This window comes from Micropterus salmoides, unplaced genomic scaffold (assembly GCF_014851395.1).
Source record: "Micropterus salmoides isolate LMB-PRFRI ecotype aquatic unplaced genomic scaffold, ASM1485139v1 Ms_hic_scaffold_9, whole genome shotgun sequence".
NCBI lineage: Eukaryota > Metazoa > Chordata > Actinopteri > Centrarchiformes > Centrarchidae > Micropterus > Micropterus salmoides.
Window position 1 is genome coordinate 20,594,078 of NW_024044681.1, and position 14,917 is coordinate 20,608,994.

At 41.6% G+C, this 14,917-nt stretch overlaps 1 protein-coding gene across 1 annotated transcript in view; it reads left to right on the top strand.

Annotated features, from left to right (window-relative positions):
* The first annotated feature begins 3,430 nt into the window (after positions 1 to 3,430).
* Positions 3,431 to 14,917, top strand: part of caln2 (calneuron 2) — a 30,185-nt gene continuing 18,698 nt past the window's right edge. Inside the window, exons 1-2 of the mRNA XM_038709605.1 lie at positions 3,431 to 4,257; positions 9,055 to 9,179. Coding sequence (XP_038565533.1) covers positions 9,062 to 9,179 — 118 coding nt within the window. The 5' untranslated portion in view covers positions 3,431 to 4,257; positions 9,055 to 9,061. The remainder of the gene's footprint in view (positions 4,258 to 9,054; positions 9,180 to 14,917) is intronic.

The following is a 14,917-nucleotide window of genomic DNA, read 5'->3' on the forward strand; positions in this document are numbered from 1 at the left end:
TATGTCGCCCTTTTCACAATCCTGGGTACATAGGTGAATGTGAATAAACCAGTTTAGGAATTTCAAATGTAATTTTCTTCCCCATAGAAGGTCATCACTGCAGCAGGACTTGGAATAAGTGTGGCAGGGATGTGGAGTGGAATAGATGATGACAATATTTAAATGCTAATGAAAATGAGGTTGGATTTGGAGAGATGTTGAATGTATTATACAGCAGGGTTGTGATCTGACACCCTAATCTGCTTTCACGTGTTCCCGTGGCTGCCAGGTTTCCACTTCATAAGGGAGCAGCAAACAAAGATCAAGGCACAGTTCCTCTGCCAGTTGCAACTTTACAAAGTTGAGATACGTCCAGTGGAGGCTTGCCTCTTCTACAGCTTTAAAACTGCAGTATAAGGACAGAAAGTTACCCTCCATTTCCCAATAGCTCCAATCTGAGTTTATCATCACCAGGCTCAACTGAAATCACAAACTTTGGCACCCTTCAAGATAATGCTTCATTTTGATAAATACCCACTCTTAAGAGGCTATTGAAACAGCACATTATCATCACCTTTCACTGTTGTGGAGGAAATAAATTTATCTGCCATATCTGAAATGAACTTTGAAATGCTAATGTTCTTGTTCAGACGACTGCTGTGTAACCTCAACAGAGACTCTTTCAGTCTATCAGTTCATTCAGGTTCATTCACACAATCTGTAAATGCAAAGTTTTCTTTCTTTTTTTAAATTTGGACCTATTGAATAAATTTCTAAAATAAATGACTGCTCCGAGATTCAGCCTTTCAAATACCTTTTATCACATGTCACTCCCTTATATTATTATTATTATTTTTTTTTATTAGTCACAGTCTCATTTATGAAGTGATTAAAGCTCAGGAGGCAGGATAAAAGCACATCTCTATTAGTGAGAAAACATTACAAGAAAAATAGGGCAGCCCCACTTGATTGCCAACATGACTCCCTATGTTTATTTGTTGTGAGGTCAGAGTCCATGTTAGTGTGTCCCAGTGGCTCTATTTAAGGTTTAGACATCCTCTCATTAGTCCTTTCTTTATATTTGTGAAGCCTGAAGTTTTGCCATTGTCAGTTCTCTCAGGTCACTTGGCAGGATCCAGCTGTGAATATATATTCAGAGTGTATTAGTCAGCCAGTCAGCAGGGAACTGTAACACAGTGAATCAAGATGCTGAAAATAAGTCAAGTTCTTTGCCTCAGTGGAGAGGTTTGTAATTAAGGAAACACAAAGAGGGGCTGCTGACATTTTGTCATTATGTGACGGTGTTCTTCTTGTCCCATGTTTGCAGCATAATAAACAGTGTATGACCAACCCACCCTCCATCCAAAAAAACACCCAATTTGCATTTCTCAACACCTGAGTGTTGTACTCAACTCAGCGTGAGATTTAGATTATCACCTGGCCAAATACCTGCCACACACAGCTGTGTCCATTTAGGGCAGCAGATGCATACAGATGGGTGAAAAATTGAAAGGAAAAACGGTGCACGAGTCACTGAAATTATGTGAATCAGAGGCTTTGGCCTTCACAGTCACCAGATCTATACCCAACTGAACACCTATGAGAGAGACTTTTCCATCACCATCATCAAAACGAGAGAATATATTTTTGAAGAAAACTGTTCCCTCCAGTAGAGTTAAGAGACATGAATCTATGACAGGGAGCACTGTCACTGTTTTGGAGGCTTGTCGTGAAGTTTCTTTTCCATTTTTCATTTAGCCTTTCTTTAACCAGGCAGGTACCAGGTGGGGCTGCAGCTAACGATTATGTACAATATTATCAATAAACCTGCCAATTATCTTCTCAGTTCATCGCCTAATCATTTGGTCTAGAATGATCAGAAAACATAAAAACAATGCCCATCACAGTATCCTAGAGCACAAGGTGATGCCATCAAATGTCTTGCTTTCCACGACCAGTAGGCCAAAGACATAAAACTTACTATGATGTAAGACAAAGAAAAACAGCCAACTCTCATATCTGAGTAGATGGAACCAGAAAATTCCTGCCATTACTGCTTGAAATATAACTTTTTAAAAATGAATATTATTTGCAAAACATATAGCATTTCGAGTGACTGAAAATTAATAAAACAATCATTGCAGCTCTAGTACCAGGTAAAAGTCAAGAGAGTCCCGGACAAGGGGGCAACACTGAAGAATTGTGACAACAATAAATACAAACAACATAAACAGGATTAAAACAGCTGCCTGACACTGAAAAAAAAGTATATTAAGAAAATACCCAGTTACGATAAGTAATGAGTTTCTAAAACTACTCAAAATTAATCAGATTTTGTGATTCTGGCTATGAGTATATACATAAATTGCAGTCCTGCAGGTTTGGTTGTTTGTAAATGCTGACATGAGGTGGCGATGAATACTTCACCTTCATTTCTCCTGCCTCTGTTAATGAAAGCCCTACAGTACCATGGACAGCGCCAAGAAAAAAAATCAAACACAGCAGGCAAGCACGTGTTCAAAAAACTTCCACCTCTTTAATATGATTTCTATGAGAATTAAAGGGTAAATAAATTCAGTGACTTTGGATCAGATTGGCCTAGTTTTCCCATGAACTTAGAAAGAATCTGTTCAAACCCTTTGTCAGGCTCATTAGATATGCCCACAGTGCTGTTAGAGCACCAGGGTGAAACATTTATGACTCACTTGTGTTATATTTACTTTTCACTGATGCCTCAACTCCCAGTGACAAACAGCAGTCTAGTCTCACACAGTTAAATCCTGAGGCGCATGCTTAATCTTTTAACCCACTGCAATCAGCAGAAGGGTTGGCTACATTGGGTGCTGTATTACTTTTAATTATAACAGTGCAGCAGTGTGGGAGACACAGTTTTCAACCTCAAGGCTAAGACTGAAATTGAGCTGTTGGTGGGGGGGAAACACAGGCTATTACATAATTAGTATAAGGCTGTAAATGGGATAGTGGTGGGGTTTTCTAATCAGAGGCTGAGAGTGAAAACACAGAGCCTGATCTGAAGATAATAGGGGGGAGAGGATGCCTACTTAAGAGGTTTGGGTGGAGGAAGGGACCAAAGAAGAAGAAGAAGAAGAAGAAGAAGTAGAAGGATGAGGTGGTTCAGGAGGAGAGGGGGGGGGGGGGTTTGGAAATACTGCATCATTTAAGTACTGCAGCTGATGGCATTTCCTAAACACCATAATTGGTCATCAATGACTCTTAAAGCTGTGAAGAAAGGCTAAATGAAAACACACACACACACACACACACACACACACACACACACACACACACACACACATATACACTTTTCCCAGGGGAAATGTTGTAGCTTCACAGATCCATTGAAACCTTAATTGCTCGGACTTCAGACCCCCCCCTCTCTCTCTCTCTCTCTCTCTCTCTCTCTCTCTCTCTCTCACACACACACACACACACACACACACACCTGCCAGGAGGGCATCTCCCATTGAGTGCTACGGCGTCGTATATTTCCAGCTCACCTAGCCTACACAGTCGCACCTCTGCTACCGTGGCCCCCGATGTGGCCCCTCCCTTACAGAACTGGACCGCTAAATGGGTTAACTCTGTGACCAGGAGTAACCGAAATAAATGCACCGGGAGCGTCGGGAGATCCCTTCCCATCCCTCTGACCGATCTGCGCTCAAAGGCATCATCCTCTCTTCTCCGCCGTGTTGATTCGACAGAGTACGTTGAATTAAAATCGTGATTTATTATTTTTGAAGAGGCTACCAGCTACAACAACATCAGCAGCAGCACCGGTTCTCTTAGAACCAGACCCGTGGGCGGCTGGGTGGCGTCCGTCTGGGCGAACTGACGAAGATTTGGCACTCTACCTACCAACTGCTTCATCCCAAATTTTCAAGATATGGCGATGAGAAGTGAGATGTAGAAAACGGATGGGAGGCCATTCATGTGGCTCTGGGCTTCAGCTAAAACGGACAAAATCCAACAGCACCATCAGCATCACCACCATCGTCCTCACCTAACCAGTTGATTTAAAAATAATAACTATCTAAAAAGTGTGCAGCACATGACACTGGTGAATCCCCGAGGCAGGTCCCTCACACAGACTGAATGAGTCCATCTTCGGATGTCGGACGGACTCCTCAAGAGCACAGGACGGATGCAAACAGACTAAACACATCTTGGCAATTCAAAACACCCTCAGCATATCCTCCAACGGTGTTTTAACCGAGCGGGGTGAATCTCACACCGGGGGACCAGTCCTTTCACAGGCAGGTAGGCGATGCCCCGACGGTTAATTTGTGTGTCACCTCTGGGTTGGCTTGTTAAAGGTGATAAAGGTGATTACCGCGACCGGCCGCCCATGCGTCGGTTCCGCTGATGGCCGCAGAGCCGCACAAGGGACTGCACCTGTTGTAATCTGTGTGAATGTGCGGGGCGTGCGTGTGCGCGTGTTTAAATAGACCTCTATGTGTTGAGCTGTGCTGTTTTAATGGCTGACAACCTGATGATGTCTATGTCTATTTGCATTTAGTATCTGACTATTTCCACTGCTCCTGAAATGTCTTTCCAGCTGTTTGTGTGCGCTGCGCGCGTCAGTGCGCGCAGTGTGGGTTTGATCGGTGTGATTGGGCGATTATCGGCCCATCACACAGGCGCTATTACAGTATAAGTCATTACAGTATAATTGTCTCAACACGCAGCTGGATGTAAAGCACTCCATCACACACTTTAGGCTACATCGTGCTTTGTGGCTTTATCAACGTTGCGCTGCTCACTCAAGCTGTAGCAGCTCCCATATTGGTTCTGATAAATGTGGACTAGCTGCAGTCTAAAGCCCAGAAGTATCCATTCTCATTGCCAGATGCTCTAAAACTCCACAGTCATAAAGCATGAAGGCCAAGTCTGTCACCTGCCTCACACACATTCATCATCTGAGACCCTGGAGGAGACCCGTCTGTTCATGGGAACGGATGAAGGGTGTTACACTACGTGCGTGGCATTGTGGATGCGAGCATTTTTGGCGGGTAACGCGCATGGATTTTTTTTAATTCTCAGACAACCCATTCTCGGTGCAATGAGGGTGATATGTAGCAGCGGCTTTGAGCATCAGGCGGTGTGAGTCTAGCTGCGCTCCCTCCGCTGCAGATGCGCGCAGCGTGGCGGACCATCATAATCATCATCACATACAAGCGTCGTTTCAGACCACCTGACGGAAGACCAAAGGTGCATAAGTTCACACCTCCTCTGCCTGGAGGCGAAGCATCAGAGCTATTCAATTAGACGCTGGTGTTTCGGTCAGACAGAGCGTGTTGGATGACCCAGGTTGACCTCCGGGAGAGCGGCTGTAGGTGACAAGTTGGGCAGCCCATCCAGCGCCTCTGCTGAGGAAACGTTTTTAGAGAACAGCCCTGAGAGAGACAGCAGAGATCACAGGCTGCCTATCTTTGCCCAAGGTGACTTCACCAGGACACTGACGATGTGACATTGAGCAGAGACAGAAAAACAAAGAGAGCAAATTGAATTCAATTAATCATTTTTATTATTGGTTTAACTGTAAATCTAATAAGAAGCCATTTTATTGTTGGTTGCCTGTTGAGGCAGCACATGTCCTTCTTTGATGTGTAAAATTGGTCCCCATTTTTTTATTTATTTGTGTACTATGTGACAAATCACAGAGTTGCAGTTTACCTTAATCCAATGCTGGCGCTTCAGCTGATCAAGTGTGGTCTCTCATTATTTTTGGCAGACGGCAGGGGCCTTACCTTCCAAACTGGAGAAGACATGGAGAGCTAACTGACGTTTTAGTGGCTTGAAGGAAAAAGAGAATATTTGTTTGATTTATCTTGTAGTCTGCCTGGCGAGCTAACAGACCCTGTGCACTTCAGAGAGTCCTTGGATGAAGTTAAATCAAACAGGTTTGCATGTTTTGATGGTTATTTGTTAGCTGTGACAGTAGTAACAACCCTTTTCCTTTGATCTGGCAGTTAAGGTCCGCTTCTCTAGTACTATTGTCTTGTCAGGGCTGTCTGCTTGTGATGACAAGTGCATGTGCTGTTGGGAAAAATACTGCTTTGACCCCTCAGCTCTTTTTTGCCATTCTGCTAATGCATTTCTCTCCATGGGGACAGAGGGAGGTGAGGAATAAACACGATTTTCATTTCTGACCATTCCCAGCTTTTGGCTCAATCTCAGTTCCTCTTTTCCCTTCATCTCAGCCTCTTCCCTCCTGTCTGAGCTTAAATTCGTTCTGATCAGACTTGAAACACGGCTCCCTGGGGTGCAGGTGACCCCACAGTTCAAACACTGTCAGTCAGCCCACTTTCATTTGCTCCTTTCATCCCCTTTCCCCCCCGTCTCTCACCTGTCTGTCTGTCTGTCTGTCTGTCTTTCTGCAGCTTCTCTTCCTGCTCTCAGCCAGGCAATGAGGCTTATCAGATGGAGGTTTTCTGCTGAAGCTTGTCCTTGTCAGCTCTCATGTCCGTCTCTGTGACAACAGTCTGTGTTTTCACGACTAGAAAAAACACAATCCAAAAGTATATGGGAGAAAAATTGGGAGTGAGCAAGAGAGAGGGAGAGGTAGAAAAATAAAGAAAAAATCTAAGTTAGATGTATGTGTATGCGTGTCTGCTGGTTTTTGCCATGAGTGAGTGGGTGTTTCTGCCAGAGGAACAATTGTGAGAGCAGATGGACTGTTAAAATACATTCTCATATTAATTTCATATCATATGTCTTATTAATTTGTGCACTGAACTAAATAATTGCTGGTTTAATTTGAGGAGTTGAAGAATTTAGGGAAGTCATTTATTGAATAGCCATTACTACATGTTCACCATCGCGAGAAAATAATAATCTCATAAACATGCAAGTTTCCAACATCTACTGTACAGGTACACACATGAGCTTGTCTCACAGACATGCATGCACTAATGCACGCGTAGGAATTTGAACATGCACATGGATTTATTAATTTACACTTTCTGCAGAAGCTCACTCAAGAAATGAACATTTTATGCATGTGCACATACACATAAATTAACAAAAGATGTAAATACATTGTACTGGCACATACATGTCAACATATAAACTTAGCACCCCAACACAATATGCACGTATTCCCAGCATGGTTACTCAACTATGTGCATGTGTACTGACTGAATGAATGTGTTAGTTCATTTCTGATATGCAGCTGGTACCTTGCATGACAGCCACTGCCATCAGTGTATGAATGTGTGTGAATGGGGTGAATGTGACATGCACTTGTAAAGCCCTTTGAGTGGTCGCAAGACTAGATAGGCACTATACAAGTCCAGTCCATTTACCGTTTATACCTGAAGGCCTAATCAGTTACCGCTTGAAATAAACAACAACATATCAGAAAAAGCAGCCAAGGTTGAGACAACTTGTCTCTACCTATCTCACTTTGTCATTTTAGTAGTCATATATTACGTGTACACCTGTTGCCCTAGCAGAGAAGAGTCATAAAGTCAGCAAACACACTCAAACTAACAGTTACACAGCAACATCTAATTTACTAACTCTAACATTAGCCACCACAAGCTACTAGATGGCTGAAGCAGCAAAGCACCTGAGTGTATTAAATTGAACAGCATTGCATTTTAGTATTTTTAAATTCAACTTTTCATTTGAAAGAGGAAACACAATATTTCTTCTTATGAAAGTTATAGTCTCACTTCAAGACACAATGATAGATTGGATATAATACAAATATAAATTTAAATGTAATTTTAAAGAGTTTATTCTGTACCTTCCGTGGGATGGCAGGAATTAATAAGACCTTAGCGTATGTGTCTGTGTCTGTGTGTGTGTGTGTGTGTGTTTGCATCTTCTTGGCTGAAACTCATGATTGCAGAACAGATACATGTTTAGTACCTTTCATGTGCAGGTGAGACAAGTGTAGACCCAGGAGCAGATGGACTGAAGACTGCATAATGCTCAGAGCTCCCAAACTGTGTGCACGTACGCACCTTTCTGCACACACCCTGTTTGCGGGCTATCTCTGTCACATGCACACATGAGCATAGCCATTTTCACAGCTGGTGTCCTCTAGAGATCGCCAGAGCAGACTTGCACCTATCCCACGGCTCTTAACCTTTTAAACTGTCTTAGTCTTGACGCTCAGCCAGTGTCCTTTAACTCCCTTGGCTCTCATTCCAAGATCCACAAAGGATTTGATTCTCAAATAACAGTGAGTAGAGGAAAGGATGTTTATACTCTGACCATGTTTCCTGTGACAGAGACATCCTTACTTCTATCTCTATCGCTCCTGTCTGGCAGCGGCCCGCTCTCAAAAGACTCACGGGATCTCTATCTCTTCTTCCCTCTCTATCTTTCTTTCTCTGCCTCACCTAGCCTCGGTTCAGTTCAAGTTGTACTATTGGATGGAATATTACATGAAGCATATTACCAAAGTGTCAAAATATTACACTGGGAAAGCTCCCGGGGAGGGGCTCTCGTGAATCAAAGCAGAGAACCGCTCTGATCATATGACAGCAGGGGCCTTGGTTGATTGATGCCCTGTCAAGCCCTGAGGTCTCTTGGTGAGGGGTTGGGTGGCAGTGGGGATTGTCTGACGGAATGGGAAGTCGGGAGATCTGACGGGAGTGAGGGGGGTTAGAAGAAACGATAGCGAGTGACAGGATTTTAGTGCTTTTCCTCTGTGGACCAAGGAGGCTGAACAAAGAGCGAGCAGGAGAAAGACAGCGAGAGAATGATTGCTGGATAATACAGAGTTCCTGATTGTACTTTGATGGTGTTTATCAGAACAATAACAGAGGAATATTTTTTGTGACTCCATTGAATTATAATGTGATTACATAATTTGTCAGTGTGATTGTGCCACGAGGAGACAGTGGCTTCACCCAGAAATGAGCATTAGCAGAGTGGAAGGAACAATGTTCCCTCCACAAGAGATGGTGTTTCTAAAAAAGGCTCATGACCGCGCTGGTAGCCATGGGGTTTGAATATACACGCACACAGTGAGACACAAATGCTTCTTACCTGTAGTTGCATGCAAGGTTTATTTAGACAGAATGTGTGTGTGCTCTCCAGGGAGAAGATGCCATTCCACCATGTGCGGGCGGGCCTGCTCTATCCAGACAACTACCTGAGCAGCTCCTTGACGGAGGGCAGCGAAGCCTTCCAGCTCACCAGCATCTCCACTGAGGAGCTGGGAGGTGAGTGTTCTGACACAGTAAGAGAGGGTGGGAGGTGGGGCTGCAGAGTAAAGTGTGGTGCACTAGCAATTAATGTTTCACTACTGGAACAATGCAGTTACAACGCTCCAATTCTCTCGGGGGAAAAGTTTTTCCATTTAGCCATTTTGTCAGAGCTTGACTTGATGCATTAGTTTCCAATTACGGCGCTTAGGAAATAAAAGCAGTCAAAGGACTCAGAATGAAGAAGTGTCTGACAGAAATAAAATATATATGACCAGGCGTGAATTAGCACACCAATCTATTGATATTAGTATCCTCATTCAAACATGGCCTTATAAGCTTTCGGTTAGATTACAGAAAGATTTTTAATTAATTAAGTTAATTTGTAGTTTCCAGACTAATACATGTATTTAACATAATGCTTAAATAGCCACTACAAAAAAGACAAATTTAGTGGTTTCTAAAGCAGCACCCTAATGTTTAAATTATGGTTTATTAAAGGGATAGTAGGTGATTGTAAATACACTTTTTATTAAATCTGAATATATTTCCTCACTGCTAGCTCTCCGTTGTGTGGTGATCTAAAAAAAATCCTACACAGCCCTGGCTCTGTAAATGGAAAACAAAGAAAGTGGTGTGGACCTTGCCACACAACATTGTTTCAGCCAATCAGCAACAGGTGACATTAGTGCTCGTGCCCAGCAACAAGGACGTGCTGGACTCAAGGCACTGTGAAGAAGGAGAGATGGCCGAGAAACGGTCAGATAGGAAAAGAGTATAAACAGTGACGAAAGTTATATGGCCAGGCAATGACCAAGGCATTTCAATGCTGGAGAAACCTTTGATATTTGCAATTTGGGGGCGGAGTTTTTGAGGGAGCACTGAAAGGAGAGATTTGTTTGTTCGGCAGTTCAAATATCAACAACTCGTCTCCAGAATCACTTACTCTTTTAAAACATGGGGTTTGCTTTCATAGCTCTGGCTATTGGTTGTGTCAGTCTGATAACATTGGACTCACCAAAGTAATTCCTGAGATTTAGGAATGTGGCAGCATTGCTAAAAGTCGGTCCATCAATCCGATTCTTTGAATTGGCTCACAGGCAGGTCGTAAAAACATACAAAGGCAGATAGTAAAATAACAGCTCAAACTGTCCGGTGTAAAACATCCCTATCACAGTACACAGACAGACCTCCTGGTTCTACTTTCACCTGCAGTCTTTTTATGTACAGTCTATTCCTGCAGTACTTACCGTGGTTGTGCGCACTCACAGTTTTCATGCACATTCGCATTAGGGATTATTAGTGTCATTACAGCTACACTCTTTTTGAGTATTACCTTCAATTTAAGTGATATCTTATCTGGTAAAATTGTCAGCTTGTTTTCTGACTGCTTGTACTTTTTTGTGCTGGACATATTTAGAGCATTTTTCACAGATCTCAACAATTGCTTTGGTGAGTACAAATGTTTCATAACCCATGGCAAGAAAATGAAACCCAACCCACCAAACTCCTTTAAATTGGCTTAAACTGACGCTGAGGGTGTTTTACTCTCCTGCAGTCTTTTCAGTGTGTGTTCAGTGAGTGCAAGACTGACTACAGGCTCAGGGATCTTAAAGCATACTGTATGTCTTTACAATTGGGTTGTGATTTGAGGCTTTCCTATGACAGAATCTCACATGTGCTAATTGCCAATACAAAGACTGCAATGAGTGCGCATATTTCTGAAATGGGTTGCTTTGGTGGGAAAGAAACAGCTAATCCTGTCACTGAGTGAGGACAGAGAGACTGAGAGTGTGTTTCTGACTGAGGCTGTTTGTTTGTCTTTATATATGTGGCCTATTGTAGTTTGCTCGAATGAGCTTTGATATGAAGTACTTTGTCGCATAAATCTTTTAATCCAGTGTCCCTTGTGCACAACTTGATTCAACCCATTTCACTAAAACACTTGCTTTAGTGTAGGCAGAGCTGGTACAGTGACTGAAACATCTCATCACCATGAGTCCAGTTGACTTCTGTCTGTGTTTTGTTTTTCAAGGACAGCAAGAAGGGTAAACTAGTTTGGACCTATGTAGAGCTATTATATATTAATTTGGACCTTTAGACTACAGACATGATGAGGCATTATCTAGGCCCCCAGATCCAACCAATGGGATTGTTTGATGTGGACAAAATATCTGTGGTATTTGCTGCCAGCATTGGAAAACTCCTAATCCCACTTCAGAGAGATGTGGAAGGTTCTTCTAGGATCTGTTAGCGTAGAAAGAAGGGTAGTTAATCACCCCTGCGTTGGATCGCCGCTATCCTTTTCTCTGATTTTGAGGCATTTCATCAATCTTTGTGAGAACATGTACAGTCCTGAGGGGTTGACTTTCCTAATACACAGGCGCACACAGGCAGGGCTGCATGCTCCCACACACAAACACAGACACACACACCCCCAAACACAGGCATTACAAAGTAATACATCACAGGCCAGCTCATTCGTACCCTATTGAAAACGTACTTACTGTTGAGCTGCATACAAATGCATACTCACTTTGTTTTGGGAGGCCGCACACTCAACCGCATTCCCAATCCCTCGTCTCTGATTCTCACTTTATTTAGTGAAAGAGAAAGGGAGGCAGTGGCACAGTGCTCGAGCCTAGTTATCACCCGTAGGGGGGTATTTAAAGGCTTAGATGGGGGCTGCGACTGAACTTCGGCTCCTGCGCAACTGACATAGCCAAGAAAGGCATAGGCGGCAGATCTGAGATGGACTTATTACACAGAGAAAGGAAGGAGCAGCATGTCAGGACGAGAATATTAATGACACGCAGCCTGTGAGAGACAGAGAGAGATGAACTTCATGTAAAATTCATTGTTCCAGTTAGGAAAAGGATTAGTCTTAGGGGAAATTGTGATTTAAATTCCATCGTGCATTAGACTATGACTCTTCTCATTTATGTTTCTCCTGTAAAGATTTGCACAAATGCTGAATGCCAGCTGAAATGACACCCTCTCCCACACCCGAAGTGTAGAGATCCACAGGAAAATGGAGCGCTCACCCGTGTAAAGATGTTGAATAAGGACTTGCAAAGTCTGTCCTGTCTCTGCAGTCTTTATCAAGTCGGTAAATTCAACAACCTCCACCCCTGCCCAAAGCTCCGCCTTCCCCCTTCCACCCCTGCTCAGATAGCCAACTGATTGGCAGGTAATTAGCTGGAGATTGACCAGGGTATGTTGTAAGAAGGTCCTCAGAGGTTTGAGTAATTGTGCAGCACGAACAGATAGATGCCTCATGAGTTGTGTGCATTTACTTACAATTTCAAGTTAGAAGGAAGCCCTTTATGTGGGAAGAGAGAGTGGGAAATGCTCTTGGCAATGGTGGTAGTGATTGTGCTGTGTGGAGGGATTGGTACAGGTCCCTTGGGGGTTGGAAAATACAACACAAAGTCTGTAAAGATGTAAGAGAGACAAGGAAAAAGAAGGAGAGAAAGGGGGAGATCACCCTCACCTTGATATGCCTGAGAGAAAGGCGGCAGCACTTCCTGTTAATGGGAAAACCTGTTATCAGCACCAGGAAAGCACCATCTACAGACCTGCTCAAATCTGTTAATCATTAATTTCATCTCATGGATTAGTCCATCTCACTGACACCATCCGATGGCTGTAGACACAGTCATACAACTGAAACGTCATGGAAGTCTTAAAATCAGAAAGTCTTCAAACCTGAACATCAAGTAGGCTGGTTTTGATTGCCCTCCAAATAAACCCATATGAGCATTTTCTGATATGGTGCCCCTGTTGTCAAGACAACCTTGTTATAGTTACAAATGAGTCATATGAGTCTAGTCTGCGACCACTGTGGTTAAGGTTTGGTTACTGTGGTGGCAATGAAACAACAAAATAAGCCACTTGGGGGAATTTGAAGGCATTTCCAACGTGTAGTAATCCAAAAAAGAAGAAGAAAAGAGGTCTTCCATGGATTAGGCATGTCACACTTTATTTGTATATAGATCACAAAACACCTACAAAAACCTGGTGCACTGAATGAATGACACAAAAAACGAATTGACCAACTATGACAGGATAAGACTAGCACAAACACACATTTACGGTTGAAAAACTGTGTGGATTCCCTGCAGCGTTCACCTGTGTCTCCCCTAGGCTACTTGACTTCTGTGATTACCTGCCAGTGCACTTAGGTGTGCAGGTGACGCAACACACACACACAATATATTACACTCAGCAAAATTGGCAACAACAGTTAGTTTAAGGTACAAAGACTGGTTGATTAAACCCGCATTAAGTCATTGTTTTGGACGCTTGGTGGATATGCAACAAGCTGTAAACACAACACTGACACGTCATCATCATTAAGTTAATACGGTGAACATGTTAGCAAACAATTCCTTTACACATCAAGCAGATATGAAAAACATTGACAAACATTTGTTTTGTAGTTATCGACCTATTTCTCTGTTGTCACAATTTTCAAAAATATTAGAGAAATTATTTGTTAAAAGATTAGATAGCTATGTTGAAGTAAATAATATAATAAATGAATATCAGTTTGGTTTCAGAGCTCATAGGTCAACAACAATGGCAGTTGTTAAAATGGTAGAAAATATATCACAATCAGTAGATAACAAATTACATACAATCGGAGTTTTTTTGGATTTACAGAAAGCTTTTGATACCATCGACCACAGAAAATTATTATATAAATTGGAAAAATATGGATTTAGGGGAAATGTATATTCTTGGTTAGAAAATTATTTAACAGACCGTTTTCAGTATGTTAATTTAAATGGAGTTGCGTCCTGCTTTCAGAGAATTAATTGTGGCGTTCCGCAAGGCTCTGTTTTGGGCCCCAAGTTATTTTGTTATATATAAACGATATTTGTAAAGTGTCTGATGTTTTAAATTTTATTCTTTTTGCGAATGATACAACAATTTATTGTTCTGACCCAAATTTTACAGAGCTTGTGTTGGTGGTAGAGAAAGAATTATATAAACTAAAGAATTGGTTTGGTTTGAATAAATTGTCATTAAATTTAAATAAAACTAAATTTATGGTATTTAGTAATAAGAGATAAATAATGAGATCAGGATTACTATTAATGATAATGCATTAGAAAGAGTAAATCATATAAAATTCCTTGGAGTAATTATTGATTGTAAAATGACATGGAAACCGCATATTTTTAACGTTCAGAAGAAAGTATCAAAAACGATTGCAATTTTGTATAAGTTGCAATATATTTTGAACAAAAATGCATTACATTTACTTTATAGTTCACTTGTCACACCATACTTAACGTATGGTATTGAAATATGGGGAAATACATACAGAACTAGAACCAATCCAATTTTCCTATTACAAAAGAAGGTTATCAGATTAATTAACTATGCACCTTATAATTCACCAAGTAATTTACTGTTTCATCAATCAAAAATTTTGAATTGTTTTATGACTTAGTTGATTTGTACACATTAAAGTTTATTTATCAAGTCAAATATAATAAAACTCCTAAATGCTTGCAATTATTATTTACCCAGCGAGAAAGTAAATATAATCTTAGAGGATTATGTATATTTAATCAACCACAAGTACATTCTACATTAAGAGAACATTGTTTATCAAATAAAGGAGTTAAATTGTGGAATAGTTGCTGTAATGAGTTAAAACAAGCCACGTCTATTTTTCAGTTTAAAAATATCTACAAGAGAATAACATTGGAAAAATATTTATTAGAATGAAAATTAATTAAATA